The sequence below is a fragment of the Thunnus maccoyii genome, chromosome 15 (assembly GCF_910596095.1).
Source record: "Thunnus maccoyii chromosome 15, fThuMac1.1, whole genome shotgun sequence".
In the NCBI taxonomy this organism is placed as follows: Eukaryota; Metazoa; Chordata; class Actinopteri; order Scombriformes; family Scombridae; genus Thunnus; species Thunnus maccoyii.
Genome location: NC_056547.1, coordinates 23,283,976 through 23,302,931, shown reverse-complemented (window position 1 = coordinate 23,302,931; position 18,956 = coordinate 23,283,976). Strand labels below are relative to the sequence as shown.

Below are 18,956 nucleotides of genomic sequence, written 5' to 3'. Positions count from 1 at the left end.
TACTCCGTCACTACTGTTGCGGCTGTAAAACAGTGGATAATGTCACCACTGACACCAGATTTAAAAACTATTTATACTGTGAATTACAGAGGCATTTATCTGGCGGTGATAGGCTTAATCAGCATTGTGTGAACTCGTTTGGCAAGGGCTTGAATGTAACAGACATTCATTTATATGTAAAAGTCCCACACTATAGCTTTAAAATTACATCTGCTCCTTCTCCCTCATGACAAATGATAGAATATGAATAAGCAAATATTGTTCATTTCAAAAGTTTAACTACTGGACACAAGATGTCAACTTGATGAATGTCCATTCTCGGTGTTTGTGCACTGGAGGCTTCAAGTTTCTACATCATACTTATGTAAATTGCATACTGGACCACGATTGGCTCCAGACTAGTTCTGATGTCACAAATCCTGCTCATAGGCCCACCCATTAAAATTGGATTGTCAGTTAACAGGAGAAACTTTCCACTTTCAACAGATTAACGTGACGACAGACTTCAAGTGTCAAAACTCTTTAACATACATCATTCTGCACCGTGAAGCTCAAACATCCAACTGTAGGAATAAAAAGCAAAAGACATTTTTGAGTGGAGGGAGACTTTAATTATCATCTTAAACACATAAATGTATCCAATAAAATGTGATTTCCTATACTTAATCATGTTAACTATTCTCATAGCATGTTTCCAAAGTACAGTATGTTATATTTGAATAACAACGTCTTACAGATGACCACAAATTAAGCACACAGGCCAGAGCAAGATTCATTTTCTGTTAAAAGCTGTGTCACATATCAGACAGTATTCATATTTTAATAATGATAAGCTGTTAAAAAACAGGTACATTGGTACATAAACTAATCAAATTGATAAGTGCCTTTTACTACTACTACTACCACTATTATTATTATTATTATTAAACAAGGACCATACACAACAAACATTAATCTCTAAGTCATGTATTTCCTGTTAGCCTGCTGACTGTGCGTGCTTGACGCAGCTGGGGGAGGGAGAGAGAAACAGAAAGGTTGAGTGGACTGTGTGACAGATACACACGGGGACTCACTGGAATAATCGCTGTCCGGTTCACTGTCAGTCAGTACCGAGTGAACGGCGTCGGATTTCAGCCTCGTTAAAGCGCAGCTCACCGCTCGGAGCCCCGCAGGGTCCCGCAGTTTTAAACGGCACGGACAGGACGGCTGGCGCTGCTTCAGATTCCTGTGTGGTGAGTAGGACTGTGTGGTAGTGCATGCAGGCTGACGGTGCGGGCCCGTATAGTAATATGTGTCAAGTTCGCCGGGCTCCAGTTGGGTTTCGATGGAGGACTTTTCCATGGTGCGCATCCTGGAGGCGCATTTTTCGCATGCTGCCCGTGTTTCACAGCTTTCATATGTGTGCTGCTGGTGCAGGCTGCTCTGCGCTGTCATGTTATTGTGGATGCAGCCAGCAGGCATGTTGACAGGTGAGGGGGGTTGGAGGGTCCCATATGGGCAGTAGCACATATGCAGTAAAAAAAATATTACTGATACAGGCTAACAGCTTGAACATAACAGTCCATTAATATTCCAGTTAGTTGACAGTGCAGTGAATTTGTGACATCCCTCTGGGCACTTTAAGTGTCCCTGTAGTTAGTTTACAGTGACTTCTTCATGGTGTCTTTATGGTAGTCCTATAATAACCACATATGGAGAAAACACTGTAATGTAACATAAACTACTGAAGAAATCTTTCTATCTGTACAGAACAAGCTTGAAGGCTGCACATATACAGTGTGCATAAAAAATCACTGTTGTGCCCCTTCTGTTATTTTTATAGGGACCTACTATGTCTCTATGGTACAGTCATAACTCCTCTGGTGTCACAATGATATTCCTCCAGATATGTACAGTATTATGCATAGTATTACTATGCATTATTGCAGTGCATTGCAGTATTTAGTATTAAATCTGAGGGGTCCAGAGATTATCAACAGGACAAGAAAACAACAAACAACATATTCCTGCCACTCAAAATTGTGTTCACTTTTTTCAAACTTTCCTCTAATCTTTAATTTTTTGTGGTATCATTTTAGGAGTTTTAAAAAACGGTTTCAAATAAAACGAGGGGGGAAAAAAATCAGTCATCCATTGAACTGGACACAACTGGTAAACCTGTCTAACCAGTGATGTGTTGGGGGTCACAGGTAGACATTGGTTTGTGTTGAATGGTCACAACCCAAAAAAGTTGAACCAATGTATTATAGCACAACTGGCTACCAAGTATTTGACCCTAAAGTACTATATAATATTTGATCTTTAACAGATAAACATCTGCAGTGTAAAATGGTTTGCTTGTGAACTAAGTTGGGTATCTTTTACATATTGATATATTTAAATGCACCAGGAAACTGATTTTCCAGTTAACCAGACCTGATAGCCCCCAGTTGATATCTTTAATCTCACAGTTTATATGAGTGGAACAGTTATAATAACAGGTCCTTGACCTCATGTGTGTGTTGGTATGCGTTTGTGCGCACACATGCACATTAATACCTTGTAAATCAATACACCGCCAGCAACTTGAACAGTTATACAACTGACCTCAAAGCATGCAGGATTGGTACAGTATGTTGACATGTCAGAAAGACAGGCTTTTTCATCAAAAATACCAAACTGTATCTCACACTAAGTGCATTTTAGGATCTTCTCAACTTGTATTTTTATCCATCACCAGCTTTAAACTGATCAAAGGATTACACACACTCCCTCATGAGGTAAGTAAGAGGTCTAGATTTAGACTGGCAGATCAGTCATTCACTGGCGAGTTAACGTTAATACTCTGGTTTAAGTGAGGCCAAAACACACCAGCTCATCACCACACCACAGCCTGCACTGATCCCACTGAACCTGCACTGTCAGCCTGACCAGTGAGTGTGTGTGTGTGTGACACGAAAGCAGTCACAAATGTGTGTGTGTGTGTGTGTGTGTTTGTGTGTGTGTGTGTGTGTGTGTGTGTGTCACCTTTCATGGCTTCAGCTTTTTGAAACATCAACACTTACATTTTGTCAGTGTCGGGGAGGCAAAGAGTTCAGCGCAGTTGAGATTTGTGTGTGTGTGAGTGTGAGAGAGAGCGAGACAGAGCAGAGGCAGATAGAGATGTCAGCCTCCTATTATAAGAAAAATGACTCACTCTTTTCTCACAAGTACAATCCTCCAACTGAGGAGCACATAAAAACCCCAAAGAGCGTTTTAGGCTTTCATAGTTTCGTTTGAGCAACCACAGACTGCTGGTTGGGTTAGAGACATTTTTTATTTTTTTAATCCTACTATATGTAGTCATGTTGATAGGCATGTTCCCTGGCAACAGTTATTTGGCTTCCTGTTATCTCTGTGAATCCAGGTGACACACCTAGGCGAGGATAACCGCGCAGGAATGTTCTTTGCCTGTACATTGTGTGTTTTTTGCCGCCTCCGTGCTCTTGGCACGCAGGTAGATTCCTGGAAGAGGAATGCCATGCCTCCCTAGAGGCGTTGTTTCATAACCAGGGCTGTGAAGCAACATACTGTATGACGACAGTAGCCTCTGGTGAACAGAGGAGAGGTCAGACATGTGAGCACAGTGGTATTTGAGATGACTTAGTTTGGAAAAGTAGAGTTTGCCATGCCTTAGGGGCAAAAAACATCAAATAGTGTGACCATGGACTATGAAAACATTCAAAACATAGAGGAGAAATATGGAGCAAGCTTATATGTAAATGATATTAGCTACAGAAACAATTACCTGATTAAATGATTAGTGAATGGACAGAAAAATAATCTGCAACACTTTTAGCAATCAAATTATTGAAGTCATTTTATGAAGAAAAAATGCAGTATTTTCTGGTTCCAGGTTCTCAGATGTGAGTGTTATCTGCTTTTCTCTGTTAAACTGAATATCTGGGTTGTGGACTGTTGGTATGACAAACAAGACATTTGAAGACGTCGCCTTAGGTAACAAGAACTTTTTTTAGTGAAATGTCTATGTCTAATGTCTATCAATATCTATGTGATGGATTGCCATCAAATTTGGCACGCCCCTCAGTATGAATTGTAATAACTTTGGTGAACCCTTGACTGTTAATCTAGTGCCGTCATCGGGTGTGTTGAATACTTTGGTTTATGACCAAAAACTTGCAAGAATAATGACATTTCCATCAACCGTATAGCTGTACTTTGCATTTAGTGCTAATTACCATCTGCTGATTACCACATGCTAAACTAAGATGTTGACCATAGTTAACATTACCTGCTAAACATACTGATGTTGGTGTTTAGCTCCAAAACACCACCAAGTACAGCCTCACAGAGCCACTAGCAGGGTGTAGGTTCTTAGTCTTGTTTTTTGTTTGTTTTAGTAGCAAATGAAGAACGTAAAGTCTTCGATTCCACTATCACTACTAATTTAATTGTTACATGACATGCTAAAATGCACCCTCATGTCATTTTCGCTAGTTGTCTGCAGTTGCAACTCTCATTGTTATTACATTGTGTGCAGAACATTTGGCCTCCTCCAGTCAGTGCCAGAACAGTAATGGTGAGAGAATGCAGTCTGGAGGATAACCGTTCATCAGACGGGTTCATGACTCAGGGTTTAGAGGGATTTCCTCAAAGCACTGACTCAGTTTATTCATCATTGTTATATTTTTAATGGATTAATTTACTTTTCTTTTGTATCATTTTGCCCCTTAGATCATGAGAAGATGGGATTGAAGCGAAAGGAGTGCAGTTAGTGCAAATCCCGGAGAGCATTTGCTGTTACTGTGCTGCAGCTTCAAATCCCTGAAGCTACTTTAGTGAGAAGCCCCACAGCTGGTCCAGGATCAGCCTCTGTAGCCGTCTACAATCCAACCACTACCACCAACACAAACCTGCACTAACTTCAACCTAATCAGGAGGAGATGGAGAACTGACGACCAGCGGGCGACAGAAGGCAGCTCCTCCCTCCCCGTTCACCAGCAGCCATGGCGGGGCTCAAACGTCATCATGATGGGAAGATCGCCGGGCTGTACGACCTGGACAAGACGTTGGGTCGGGGACACTTTGCTGTGGTTAAATTGGCCCGACATGTGTTCACTGGAGAAAAGGTGCGTCCGCCCACAATTTGTATGTGCAAATGCAATGCTTTGATGCCAGCCTCACCCTTAGAGACAGACATACAAAAAAAGGGTGAAGAGGAACACTTGTAGAGATTTGTGTCTAAGGGTAAAAGTGTGCGTTGATTTGCCAACATATTGTGTTGATCTTGGCTTTTGTGTGTGTTCTAGTATCACTTGATGGTATGAGAAAACACTAAATATTTGTAACGTTTTTGCTTGATAATCATCAAAATATTTCTAGTATCTGCGCTACACATCAGCAATTAGAACTTTCAGTCCAAAAGTATCAACAACTTGTATGCAAACGTTGCTCTTCCAGGTTGCAGTGAAGGTGATAGATAAGACTAAACTGGACCCAGTGGCACGTGGTCACCTTTTCCAGGAAGTGCGATGCATGAAGCTGGTGCAGCACCCCAACGTGGTGCGCCTCTATGAGGTCATTGACACTGCCACCAAGCTCTACCTCATCCTGGAGCTGGGAGACGGAGGAGACATGTACGACTGCATCATGAAGCGTGACGGAGGCCTCAGTGAAGAGGTGAGTGGGCAGTAGAGTGGCCATTCACTTGCATAGACTGTCTTTCCATGGTAGATGAAGGTCTATCTGATCTGCAGAAGTGTCCTTGATAGTATCTTATAATGTGCTTTTTTATAGCTGTACCTGACTTTGAACTTGAAGAGAAAGGAGATCAATTAAATATCATGTTAATATTATTTCTCCTGGCAATGGATCAGAATCACTGGAGTTTAAAGGACCAGTGTGGAAGATTTAGAGGTATCTATTGGCAGAGATGGAATATAAGTATGTATGTTTTAAATAGTGTATAATCACCTGAAAATAAGAATAGTTGTCTTTTCGTTAGTTTAAAATGAGCCCTCTATATCTACATAGGGACCGGGTCCTCTTCCACAGAGCCCATTATGTTGCACTGCCATGTTTCTACAGTAGCCCAGAACAGACAAACCAAACACTGGCTCTAGAGAAGACCTTTTGCATTTTTCGTGAGTTTTGCGGCCACTGTAGGTTCTCCTACGCTTGGAGGGGGAGGGGTGTTTAGTTGGTTGCAATCTGCAACCTCACTGCTAGATGCCACTAAATTCTACACACTATTCCTTTAACTCTGGTTTGGTAGTTCTTTTCTTTATTTCTAGTGGAGTCTCTTTAGTGGAAATGCAGTGAAGGACAATTCAAAGGTAGTTAGAAACTCACCAATGCATTGTGCATACAGTGTCTTCAAAGTTAATAAATTCCAGACACCAGGAGGCAACTGTGATGGTGGTACTTATGTAATATTGAAAGTTGTTACATCGCAAGATAAGGAGGGAAAAGGGACGAGATGTTCTCAAACTCTCTTCTCTATGTTGACTTTTTATGTACACTTACAATGACGGAGGCAAAAAGCGGGTTAAAGTTGGGTTTTGCTATAAAAAAATATGTAGAAATAAAAGTGGGCATGTTTTGTTAGCTTGATGTATGTTATACTGTGTAGAATAAGTTGAGAAATTGAAAGTTCTTTTATTTTTTGCGACTTTGAAGGAATAGAGGATTTGGGGAAATAGGCTTATTCACTTTATTGTTCAGAGTTAGATAAGAAGGTCGATACCATTTTTATTTCTGTCCGTTAAGTTTGGAGCTAGAGTCAGAAAATGGTTAGCTTCGCTTAGCATGGGGAGACAGCTAGCCTGGCTTTGTCCGAAGGCAAAAAATACACCAAAACACATAAAAATGAGAAGTTGAAATTTCACCTAACTGTTAGTCAGGCTAGCTGTTTCTCCCTGCTTACAGTGTTTATTGCTAAGCTAAGCTAATCGTCTGCTAGCTGTAGCTTCCTGTTTAAGACATGAGAGTTGTATTAATCTTCTCACCTGAGTCTGGGCAAGAAAGAGACTAAATCTCTCAAAACGTCAAACTATTGCTTTTAAGTGTCTATAAAGGCTTTGCTACAGTGGAACATACAGTAGTTGTTGTTCAGCACTATTTAGTTTGCATGTTCTCTTTATGTTCATGTGGGTTTCCTCCCACAGTCCAACCGCATGTAATTCAAATGAAGAGTCTAAATTTTCTATAGATGTGAATATGAGGGTGAGGGGTTATGTGTCTTGTTGTGTTTGCCCTCTTGCTAACTCACAAACTGACATAATTATAATTCTGAGATGCATTATTATTGCTTGATCCCATTTCTGTCTCTCCTCCTCAAGGTGGCCAAGTGTTACTTCGCCCAGATTGTCCACGCCATCTCCTACTGCCACCGGCTACATGTGGTGCACAGGGACCTGAAGCCGGAGAACGTGGTGTTCTTCGAGAAGCAGGGTGTTGTCAAGCTCACCGACTTCGGCTTCAGCAACAGGTTTCAGCCTGGGAAAAAGCTCAACACGTCCTGCGGCTCGCTGGCCTACTCTGCTCCTGAAATACTGCTGGGGGACGAGTATGACGCTCCTGCTGTGGGTAAGTTTAAAGAACTGACAGAGAGCGAGTTCCAGCGCAAGCAGTGAGGATATACAGTATCTATGCTGACTTACTAAAGTCAGGTAGTTATTATCAGCAGAACATGGTACACGCTGTCCTCCACTGTATATCAGCCTTAACGCTTTCGCATTCACACACTCCCTCTGCTGATATGACCTACTGAACACAGACTTTGACTGTGCTGTTTAACCTACAGTACTTGTGGATGGACTGTACAGACAACTTGGCACACTGACAGCTTTATCAGCCAGCTGATATACGGAGAGGAGCTGCTCAAAGTTCAGAGGTTGATAGTGGAAATCAGTTGCTGGAAATCAGGCTGATTCGATTTTAAAATAATCCACAGCATTGCAGTTTATTTTGATTGAAAGTCTTTCTGTGTATAATAAAATCTGTTATCAGATTAGACTGAAATAGGTTTCCTCACCATCATCACCACCTGTCCATCGCTCCTATCAATAGTGGTACCTTGCTGAGCCACGGCTTAGATATTACATTAAAATGTAATGGAAAAGAAATGAAACAGAAGCGTGCAGATTGGAGGAAAACGGGGGGGAAGGGGGAGGGAAGAAACGCAGGAGGAGAAAAAAGTGGCAGAGAGGGGCAGAGAGAAACGAGGAAAACAGACAGAGCGAGAAAAGGCATCAGTAGTCTCTGTGTCTACCCAGAGGCCACTGCGTCAGAGCATGGGAGGGGAAAAAAAGCCCTGCAGAAGCAAGAGAAAAGCATTTTCTATTTTTGAGTGGATTTGCAGTGGCTATTTTCTTCTGTCGCTCCTTCTCACTCTCTTTTGTGCCAGGCAGATGAGCTAGTCCCGAATATTGAAAGCGGAGTAATAAAAAGTCATTGTAATTTGACTCTATGTGTGTTTTTGTGTATGATGTTGTGAGTGGCTAGAAATGTGAGGTCAACTGTCCTGTAAAAACCTGTCTGAACACTTGACCCAGATGATAAATCAGACGTTTTTAGCGCATGTGTGTGCAATGTTCATACCGCCTGTGCGCTATTGTTCATTCAGCTGAGATGAGGATGTTTTGATTGTGGGGATTATCCATCCAGCCAGGATGTAATATTGTGTGATTCTATCAGCAGTGCAGTTTGATGTGGAACGGGCTGAATGGAGGCCAGCACTCCTGACGTTCATGGCTTTGAGGTAACCTGGCCTGGGATTACATCGCTGCCAAAGTACCTGCCGACGGTCTGCAGGGTGCTGAGTTTTGCTGGTGACGTGCCAGGTGGCGACGAGCCCGGTTTATTGCAGAGATAAAGAGGCTGTCCTCACCCTGCTCGCGCAAGTTGGGCCGGTTTGGAGTTTGTTGCTCTTTTGAGGAAGTGCTGAAAATAATTTGAGATGAAAAGTGATCCAAAATAGAGATAACGTCGCACCAGTATTCAGTCCTACTGAGCGTACAGAAGGCGCCAATTAGCAGGAACTGAACACTCCAAACTGCAAAAAAAAAACCCAGAGAAAAAAGCTCCTTGTATCTATTAATCCAAGGTGTTTTTCCTAGCAGACAAATTTGACTTCCTCAGCACTCTCTCACATGTTCAGGTACTTGTGAATGCACAGTCATAAGGCACAATGAGGAACTGGTGATCTGTCTTGTCATTCCCAATGGGACTCCAGCCTCTGATTAATAGAAAGAATGTTGAAAGTGAATAAAAAGAAAGTTTAGGACAGAACAATCAAACAAAAGTACATGACATATTATTGTTATGCAGAAAATTTGAAGGTTTAACACATTGCAGGCATGTTTGTGCATTTTTCAGAGCAGATTATGGACTAATAAGGGCTATGAAAATATGCCTGCCTCCTTTTTTTTTCCTTTCGATGTTATGCAGTGTGTGGGCTCCCTCCTTTTTGTCTTCAGTAAATGGAAAGTTAAATATAGATTTCTGCTTCCAGCTCAAGAAGCACAAGCCGCACTTCAAAAAAATTAACTTACCTAATAGCAATTACAAAGAACATATCCTGGGCACATGCATAATTCAGGAAATAGCTGTGCATGATAATGAACATGCACAAGTGGGGAGATTTTTTTTAGAAAAAGATACAATGATGCACAATGGAGATTAGCAGGACAGGATGCTGAACTTGGCCCACTCAGCCTGGAGGTTAGCTGTGTCAAGACACAAGGAAATGGTTGTTGGTTATCTCAGGGAAGCAATTGGTGTTAAATTGCAAAGCAGGGCAGCGAAAAGGGATGTTTACACTCCCAGCTGTCACTGCTAAGTAGCCGGCATAGTTAGCGCCGGTGATGCTAATGTGCAGTGATGTGAACGGTGTTATCCAGAGATGTGTCAGCCATCTGGTTTATAAATAAAGTTATCGAGGAAGGAAGTTTGGCGGACCGCTGACGCAAGTAATGAGGGAGAAGGGTCACGGTTGCTAGGATACGTTGGCTAGGGGTAAGATGGTGATGGGGACTGCAGCAGTGTTTGCTCTCTCCATCAGCAGTATGAGATGCTCCTTCACAGCCTCAGAGCAATAAATACTCCCCACCCCCCACCCCCCCACAGTAAACTGGCGTATCCTGGCAAACTGAAGACATATCACTCAGGATGTTAAGGAGAATAAACCCACTCAGGCTCAGTTTACCCCCTTTTTTGTAGGATAAATCTTTCATAAAATATATTGTAAAACTGATGTTATATATACAGTATGTTATATGAGCACAAGGTCCGTTCAGGTAATAATTCATACATCTGCTGTTGGAGAAAAAAGTCATCTGGCGCCCAGGTAGTGAGGCATGCTACATTTCTGTTTTTAGTGCACTCTGCAAAATGTAGTGCAAAGAATCCACAGTAATAGGCACACAATACTAAAAAAAGCCCACAAAAATACATAGGAACCTAGAGATTAGTACTTTAAAGCTGCACTACTAAATATTTTTATATTAATAATGAGTCAAATGGGTATGTGTGATGTGAACAGAATGGCTTGTAGTGACGAACCTACAGAGAATTATCAACCGACTTTGCCGTTCCCCCAGCTATACAGAGCAGTTTTCAGCTCATTGTTTCGGTTTTACTGCTCGTAACTATACTGTTTGGTTTGCTCTCAAGGCTCTCATCAACCTTGTTTCCAACCACAGGAGGCAGCTGTTTGAAGTTAAAAATAAGTGCTGATAAACTAGCCGTATGCTGCCTGAGCAGCACCAAATGGCTAACAGACACAGTTAGCAACTAGCTGGTGAACATAGTGGAGCATTTAGCAGCTAAAGAGCCAGGTATTTTTCTCAGGAGTTGGTGGAGACCAAAACAGAGCTACAAGGAGAGTGAATATTGGGCTTAAATTGGCAAGTACCAGAAACAAGACTCCAAATGAATGCTAATGTTGCTCCATGTCTGCTGGATGTGTAAATAGGCAACTGTTTGCTAACACATTCGCCACAAAAACTTTACAAGGTGATAATATAGTATGTCAGTATTGTGTTTACAGCTTGTGTGTTGTGCCCAAGTATCAAAAAAATCAATTAACGCAGCTTTAAAAAAGAAGAAAGACACAAATTGACTTGACTTTTTCTGATATTCATGCTGCTCATAAAGAAGAAGAAATGATGCAAAGCCCAAAATCTTGTATCTCTCCTTCCAAAGTGGTTGTGAAAAAGTGGTTTACATACTGCCTAAAAAACTGTATGCTTTCATATCGCTATCTCTCTCCTCCATAGACAGTATATTACTGCAGAATGTGTGTCAGTGGACCATCCAGCTGACCGGAGCAGTGGTGAAAGCCTGGAGCAAAACATTGCTCTTTTGAAATGGCTAATCGGACTAAGAGAACTGTTCCATAAAATTAGCATTTGTATGAAGCTTTGAGGGATGAACACGTTAACCCACTTTCCAAGGGACTGTGTGTTTGTGTAGGAGCACATGCATGCGTGTGTGTATGTGTGAGCATGATGCCGGCCGCAGGCAGCAGTGCAGAGCCTTATCCTTGGTTAGACAGATGTGTCCTAAGCTAGTACATATTTATGGAAATGGCTCTGATCGAATATGATTCATGCTTCATTTCAAATGGGGGGGGGGGGGGTGAGACAACGTTTGTTTTTTCTATCTAGGTCACTAAGCAGAAAGGACATACGTGCTTCACTTTGTTTGTCTGTCAATCCTTATTTTTATTAGTCTCCTCTCTTTTCTTTCACCATCCTTGAAAGATTCACAGTTTTGGTATTGAAAGACAACTCTCTCTGTCACTGTCTCTGCAGATATCTGGAGTCTGGGGGTGATCCTCTTCATGCTGGTCTGTGGTCAGCCCCCCTTCCAGGAGGCTAACGACAGCGAGACGCTCACTATGATCATGGACTGTAAATACACAGTACCTCCGCACATCTCCCATGCATGCAGAGAGTGAGTAACGCACACGCACACATCCCCGCACAGATGGACAGGGTACTCTGCAGGTGCTGCATATTTCATGTTTATAGACGTGTGAAGAAAAGACAGAGCGGAGAGAGAGGAGCGGTCTCTCTTCTGCTGCTCCTCGTTGTCCTGCTTTCACTCGCTGCTGCAGTCAGCTGCTCCACCAGAGATGCAGTGCTGCGTTAAGTGTATCTAATGCACCCTTAAAAATCAGCCCTCTATTTTTAACATTGTGAGGGTTTAAGGATGCGTCAAAGCAGAGCAGAGCAAAATAGGTGCTGAATACATTTGAAATAGCTGTAGCTTTGAAAACATATATTGTTTTTGGACATGACTTTATTTGGTTATGTTGACTTGAACACACATTCTAGTTCATGTGTTCTTTGTTTGCATCCTTAAACAAATTGCTCGCCCATGTGGCCTTGAGGAAATAGCATTTCTTCCTGTTTCTGTGTATGATTTAGTCAGGGAAGTTGGTACGTCTAGCTTAGCCTAATTACAAAAACACAATTCTTGTTGTTGCAGGTAGAGTTTGACTATTCTGAGTTTTTTAAGGGAAATACTGATAACATTCATGATATTCTTGTATTTTAGCTGCAGACAGGTGATATTTTGTGCGTTATATTTAAACTCCTGTTGGAGGTAGAAGGCACTTCTTGTTTATTATAATTTGGATCTTGTAGTTTTGGTCATCATTTATGGATCATAGTATTAACTCAAGCAGAGCACTGAAGTCTTGCTTTAGTTTATTAGCTTCAACTGCTAGTAACATCTATTCATATATAAATATGAGATAAATATTACTTTTTATGTAATATATCTAGAGTTTTGACTAGATGTTTCTGCACAGTAGTTCCTCTGTAATACTGATCTCCCCTGTGACTTCCTTCAGTCTTATAGGCCATATGTTGCAGAGGGACCCCAGGAAACGAGCGACCCTAGAGCAGATCGAGGGACATGAATGGCTTCAAGGTGTCGACCCCTCCCCGGCCACCAAGCTGTCCACCCCTCTGGTGTCCCATCGCAGCTTGTTAGAAGACGAGCACAGTTCCATCATCCAACGCATGGTGCTGGGGGCCATCGCAGACAGAGACACCATAACTGAGTATGTGTCCCTGTCTCACACACTCGCATAAATTAGCGGGCAGCTATTCTTTTCTGTGTAATCTCCAGATATTTGCCACAGTTCACCAGTCCAACTAAAGCTTAATTGAGTGTCATCAACACTTTAATTGCCATTAACAACCAGCTGGCAGTCAATCCTGAGCTGTTGTCGTGTCAAATTAAATCTCAAACCTTGTCACCTCCAAAGTCTGGATTTAGTGTGTGTGTTTTGGAATTCAAATTGGTTTCTCTCTTCATCTTCTCAGGGCTCTGGAGTCAAATCAGTACAACCATATCACAGCTACCTACTTTCTGCTGGCTGAGAGGATGCTGAGGGACAAGCAAGAGAAGGAACAACACAGCCAGACACGATCACCCAGTCCCAGCAAGGCCCAGTTCAGGTACACACACTCGCACCCTTACTCTAAAGTTGAACCTAAACCAGTTCTAAACTTAACCGTATCTTATCCCTCAAACAGCCCTTTGAAGGTCTGTCCAAAATGTCCTCACTTAGATAGGCATACAAGCACACACACAAACACCCACACGCACAGACATTTCTTGAGATAGACAGAGTGCTGCCTCTGCAGTGCTGCCTACTGTCAGTCTCCAAAGATGTGTTTGACAGCAGATGGACAGACGGAGCCTTTTTTTTCACCAGAGAGCGAAGGACAGACTGAGAATAAAACAGAGGCTGCAGATCAAAAACCTCTTTTATTTTCCCTAGAATTGAGTTTGTGAATATTCATAAATCAGGCTGTGAAGGTGAGGTGAAGGCTTTCTAGTGTAAACACTATTGTTCATTGTCACAATGAATATGGGTGTTATGATGCAACACAACAGATCCACATGTTCAAATTGATCTATTATAAACACTCTGATGTTGTGAAAAGCAATTATGACACAGTGATTGTTAGCTTTTACCCAGGGAGACTAACAGCCAACCAGATAGCTGTGAAGAGGCTGATGCTAAAGTAAAGATGACAGAATAAAATAACTTTTTTCAGCTCCACATTCTGTAACACAAAGACCTCAAAGTGGACCACGAGACCTCTTTTTTGGTTCAGATCTTAAAATGTTTATAATGTGCTTACAGATATTGGAACACAAAAATGTAATGTGACCATCTCATTAGTCTGAAGTTGCTTGTAACAAAGAATAGATCTTAAATTCAACCAATCAAAAAGAATTGAATACTAACAGTGTCTTCATTTAATATCCTTGTTCAAGTGTAGGATTTAAAAATAGGAAATAACATGGGACTGTTTCTGTCAGGTGAAGGAATAATTCAACATTCTGGGAAATACGCTTATTCGCTTTCTTGATGAGAGTTAGATGCAGCCAGTTAGCTTAGCTTAGCACAAAGACTGGAAACAGGAGGAAAAAGCTTGCCTTGCTCTGTTGGAAGGTAACAAAATCTGCCTACCAGCACCTCTAAAGCTCACAAATTCATACTAAACACAGTGTTTTTACACTTTGGTAGTATAGAGTTGCAGTCAGGAGGTGATTAGCTCAGCTTAGCATAAAGAGGGGAAACAGGGGAAGCTAGCCAGGCTCTCTCCAAAGTTCAAAAACACATGTACCACCACCTCTAAAGCTTACAAATTAACACATATCTTTTCTGTTGAATCCATACATAGATAGATGTATACAATTTTACGCACTGTAATTATTTCTTGGCAATACAACATGTCATTTAGTTAGCTTTAGTGGTGTTGGTAGCTGTGTTTTTTAACTTTGTACAGGCTAACTGTTTCCCTCTACTTCCAGTCTTTATGCTAAGCTAGGCTAAACCCATCTTGACTCCAGCTTCGTACTTGACGCACAGACATCAGAGTAATATCAATCTACTCATTTAACTGTAGGGGGAAAAGCAAAAAAGTGCCTTTTCCCGAAATGTTATTATATACTATATCTTTAAGTCAGCCTTCAACTAAATAACTTAAGTATTTTTCGCAAGAGTAAACATATAGTATAGCTGATTTTGGTCAATCCACTAAACCTTGTGTTCTGTGTGTGTTTAACCCTTCACAGGCAGTCCTGGCCCACAAGAGTGGATGTTCACCAGGATGTCAGTGATGGCTTGGGGGGTCCCGCTATCTCCCACCCCGGGGGGCCCCAGTCCCCAGCCCGCAGTGCTGAGAGCCTCCACAAAGGCCCCAGGCCTAAAACAGCTCTATTGGATCTCAGCCAGCGTCAGGAGAACCATGTGCCAACATCCAGCCAGCAGCCTGCACACCAGAACCAGGAGAGGGGGCTCAGGCCTCTGGCAAAGCCACACTCCAACCCCCTTAGGCTGGGCTCTCTGGCCTCAGTGGGCCCTTGCAAACCCCGTAGTCCCAGTCTTTTCAGTGTGGAAGAGGATGAGGAAGAAGAAGGTGATGGGAGCAAATATTTGCACCCCTCTACACTACCTGCTCAAGTGGTGCTTCGTTGCAAAGCCTCCTCATCTGGTAATCGGTTGACATCCCGTATGAGCGCTCCAGTTCTTAACCAGATCCACGAGGAGGAGAAAGAGGATGAGGAAGAGGAGGAGAGGAGGGAGCTGCATGGACTTGGCCCACCCAAACCCAGCCTCAGCCTCAATCTGAACTCTAGAATACCATCACCATCAACACTCATATCACCTAAAACAAGCGGTCTAACGGCACCCGTTGCCACACTGACCCCCAGCTCAGAGACTAGTGATGATGATACAGAAAGTCACCACAAACCAGACACAGCAACTGTAGGTGGACAAGGGGACGACAGAGAAGGGAGAAAAGAGGATGGAGAGAAAAGAGAGGCAGGGCAGGGCAGTCCTTCCAACTGTGCCAGTCCTGGATCAGGCCAAGGCAAGGGCACAGCCAAAGCTGCCAGCGGCCTGGTGGAAAGCCTAAAGCTGATGAGCTTGTGCCTGAGCTCTCAGTTCCACAACCTGACGGGGGGAGGAGGAGGAGGAGGTGGTGGCAGCGGAGGTGGTGTTGGGGGGGACACTCAGGACCGTCCCATGTGGAGGATGTGCATGGGCGGCTCCACTGGCAGCCTGGATAAGGTCTCGCTCTTGGGTGGCCCCTCACCCAGGGGAAACCTCTATCACCACCAGCCCCCACTGGGAGATGCGCTGGCAGACCCGCTGCTGGAGGGTCCCTGCTCGGGTACGCTGAGGTTGGGAGAGCTGGACCTGGCCAGAGAGAACCACAGAAACATGAAGAACCGGGTGCTGCAAATGCCTCTGAGCGACAAGACTCTGTCCGTCAACATCCACCGGAGCCCCAAGGAGGGTCTGCTCTGCACCCCTACACCCCACAGCTGCTGCCAGGTCATCTAGAGTGCAGATAGCCACTCCATGAGCTGCTGCACCTCAACACTCCTCCACTCTTCCGTACATCCCACTTCATTGCGCTTTTTATTTAGTTGTCACCATTGGCTCATGAGTTCACAAATTTTTTGCATTTATTGCTGTTTTCTTTTGTTTAACACTTATGGTGGAATTACTGGGAGTTCAAATGCTAACCTTGCACATTTAGAGACACAAAAAGTCAGTTTTAGCTCTTTGGTGTGTTTAAATAAGAGACATTAAGTATGGAAACAGATATAGGACGTGCTCAGTAACATTTTTTGCTCACATCATGTATACATACATCCTGTATGAACACAACGTGCACATCCACACACACCTACATCACTCTGATAAGCTGATGAAAGGGAAAGCTGAGTTTTATTCTCCTGTTACATATTGTCTTTTGTTGCACTTTGATGCTGTTTTTTTATCATAATTTTTAAATTATTTTTTGAGACAATCATTTTATCCTTTTTTAATTCTGACCGAAAGTTATGACTATGTTTTCATTAAAATGAGGACAAATAAAAGAGGGAAAACCTTATATGGACAGCAGCACTTAAGTATGATGGTGGCACACGGTATTTTGTAGTCTATCACTGTTTTATTTTTCTATCTTGAACATGTGCTGCAAGAAAATGCACACTCACTTGTCAGGTGTCTGTGCAATTACACAGCAGAGTTTGTACATATGTGAATAACCTCTAAGACTCCTAGCAGTACTCTGTACCTGTAGTATTGACGGTAAAGTTGTATTGCAGTAGAAACCTGAATACTAGAGCCTTATACACCATTGTTCTTCACTCCTACTGGATATTCAAGGTTTTGATTGAACCCAGAGCTAGAAATGCTTTGTTAGCAGGCTGGAAAAGAACACTGAAATAAATTTAATGTCTACGCTGAAAAAAAAACAGAGTAATTTATCATACATGAAACGGCAGCTCTCTAAATTAAAAGTGAATGAATACTGGGTGGAACCGAAACCATGTACATCCCGTAGCTTGCCAGGATCACGGTAGCCACTGTTGTAGCGTATTCCAAGACGAAAACAACCAAGGGGTTTCAATAGAACATAACAACACCGCCCCTTCAAGTATCGGTCTGTGTAACTGGATGTGTGACCCACCCCTAGTGGAATATATAACTTGACAGTGCATGTGTTTTTGCTGTAGCAACCTTACTCCTACCCACTGAGGTCAATCCACCTGCTGTATCTACCTAAGTAACAGATTCAAATGGTCACTTTACTGTAGCCTCACAGCAATACCAACGACTGCAAAATGTACAACAAAAATGGATGTGCCATAAAATCTGTCTTGAGCATATTGTACTGTATGTATATGATAGAGATATATTAAAATAAACGGACATGAATGAAGTCTGGTGCTGTTTCTCTGTTTCTTTTGTGGAATGAAAGTTGATGTGCACCTCCATTTCCTTTTACCAGTCCACCTTTTATAATAGGGTGAGGTATTTGAAGAACCATGAAAAGACATCTGCAGTCATATTAACAATGTTCACCATGAGGCAATCAGAGGGAAAAAAGATTAAATCTCACCTTTTGTAGAGTAGAGGAATAGCCACTTACTGTAATGTCTGACCAGGGGGAATTTGGGAAGAGGAGTTTACATTCTATAATTACACCCATGTTAAATATGTTTATCTAATGTAAATGTTGAATTTTTCTTGGTGTGAATATCTTAAAATGTGACTATTTTTAGGCAAACAAGACAGAGTCTATAGCCAGCTCTGTCAGGTTGTACTTAGCTGTACTCAACGGTGCATTGAGCTAAATGCTAACACTAGCATTGGCAACATGGTCACAATGACAACATGCTAATATTTAGCAGGCATAATGTTAACCATGTTTATTATCTTAGTTTGGTCTGTTATCATGCTAAGATTTTCTAATTAGCACTATACACACAAAGTACCGTCGAGGCTGATGGGAATGTCATTAATTTTTCATGTATTAGGCATAAACCAAAAGCAAAAACTGAAATTTTGACCAGATGATGGCACTAGATGAAAAGTCAGGGGAGCTTTTTTTATTTTTTATTTTTGGTATGAATTACATAACTTTATTTTGCCCGAATTTCCAGACTTAGTTAAATATCCTTTAACCTTTTAATTAAACTCTAATTTTGACATTTTTAGCTGCTGACATGGCTAGCTGCTGCTTAACATACATGCTAACAGGTAGCAGTTGAAGACACAATTACTATTAACAGTAAAGTTGCCAATGGCCCCAAAACCTGAGTTTTTGTTTGTCATCTGTGATATCTGTAGGCAGAAAAAACAGGGATTATCTCTGTGGAGGAAAGTTGATGGAGCAGAATGGGCCTGTGTGCTGTACAAATTCTCCCATTGTGTTTATTTTCCTGAATGGTCTCGAAACTCCCCTTCCAAACACTGCAGGGAGTTGTAATCTCCGCAACATCTGGGCTACTGTTCCACATCAGCCAGCTGGGAGAAAATCAGATCAGACCAGATGAGCTCTGGGGTTGACAGATGAACCCGTGTGACCCACAGACTTACGCACACATGCAAACACACACTCAGACATAGTGATGCAAGTGCA

General features: G+C 42.3%; 1 protein-coding gene across 1 annotated transcript; it reads left to right on the top strand.

The window, feature by feature from the left end:
* The first annotated feature begins 945 nt into the window (after positions 1 to 945).
* Positions 946 to 17,753, top strand: LOC121913664 (SNF-related serine/threonine-protein kinase-like). Its single transcript, XM_042436389.1, has 8 exons — positions 946 to 1,232; positions 4,714 to 5,108; positions 5,440 to 5,658; positions 7,320 to 7,566; positions 11,796 to 11,937; positions 12,842 to 13,054; positions 13,320 to 13,454; positions 15,088 to 17,753. Exons 2-8 carry the CDS (start codon positions 4,986 to 4,988, stop codon positions 16,361 to 16,363), a joined length of 2,355 nt encoding a protein of 784 aa, XP_042292323.1. The 5' UTR covers positions 946 to 1,232; positions 4,714 to 4,985; the 3' UTR covers positions 16,364 to 17,753.
* Positions 17,754 to 18,956: the final 1,203 nt, after the last annotated feature.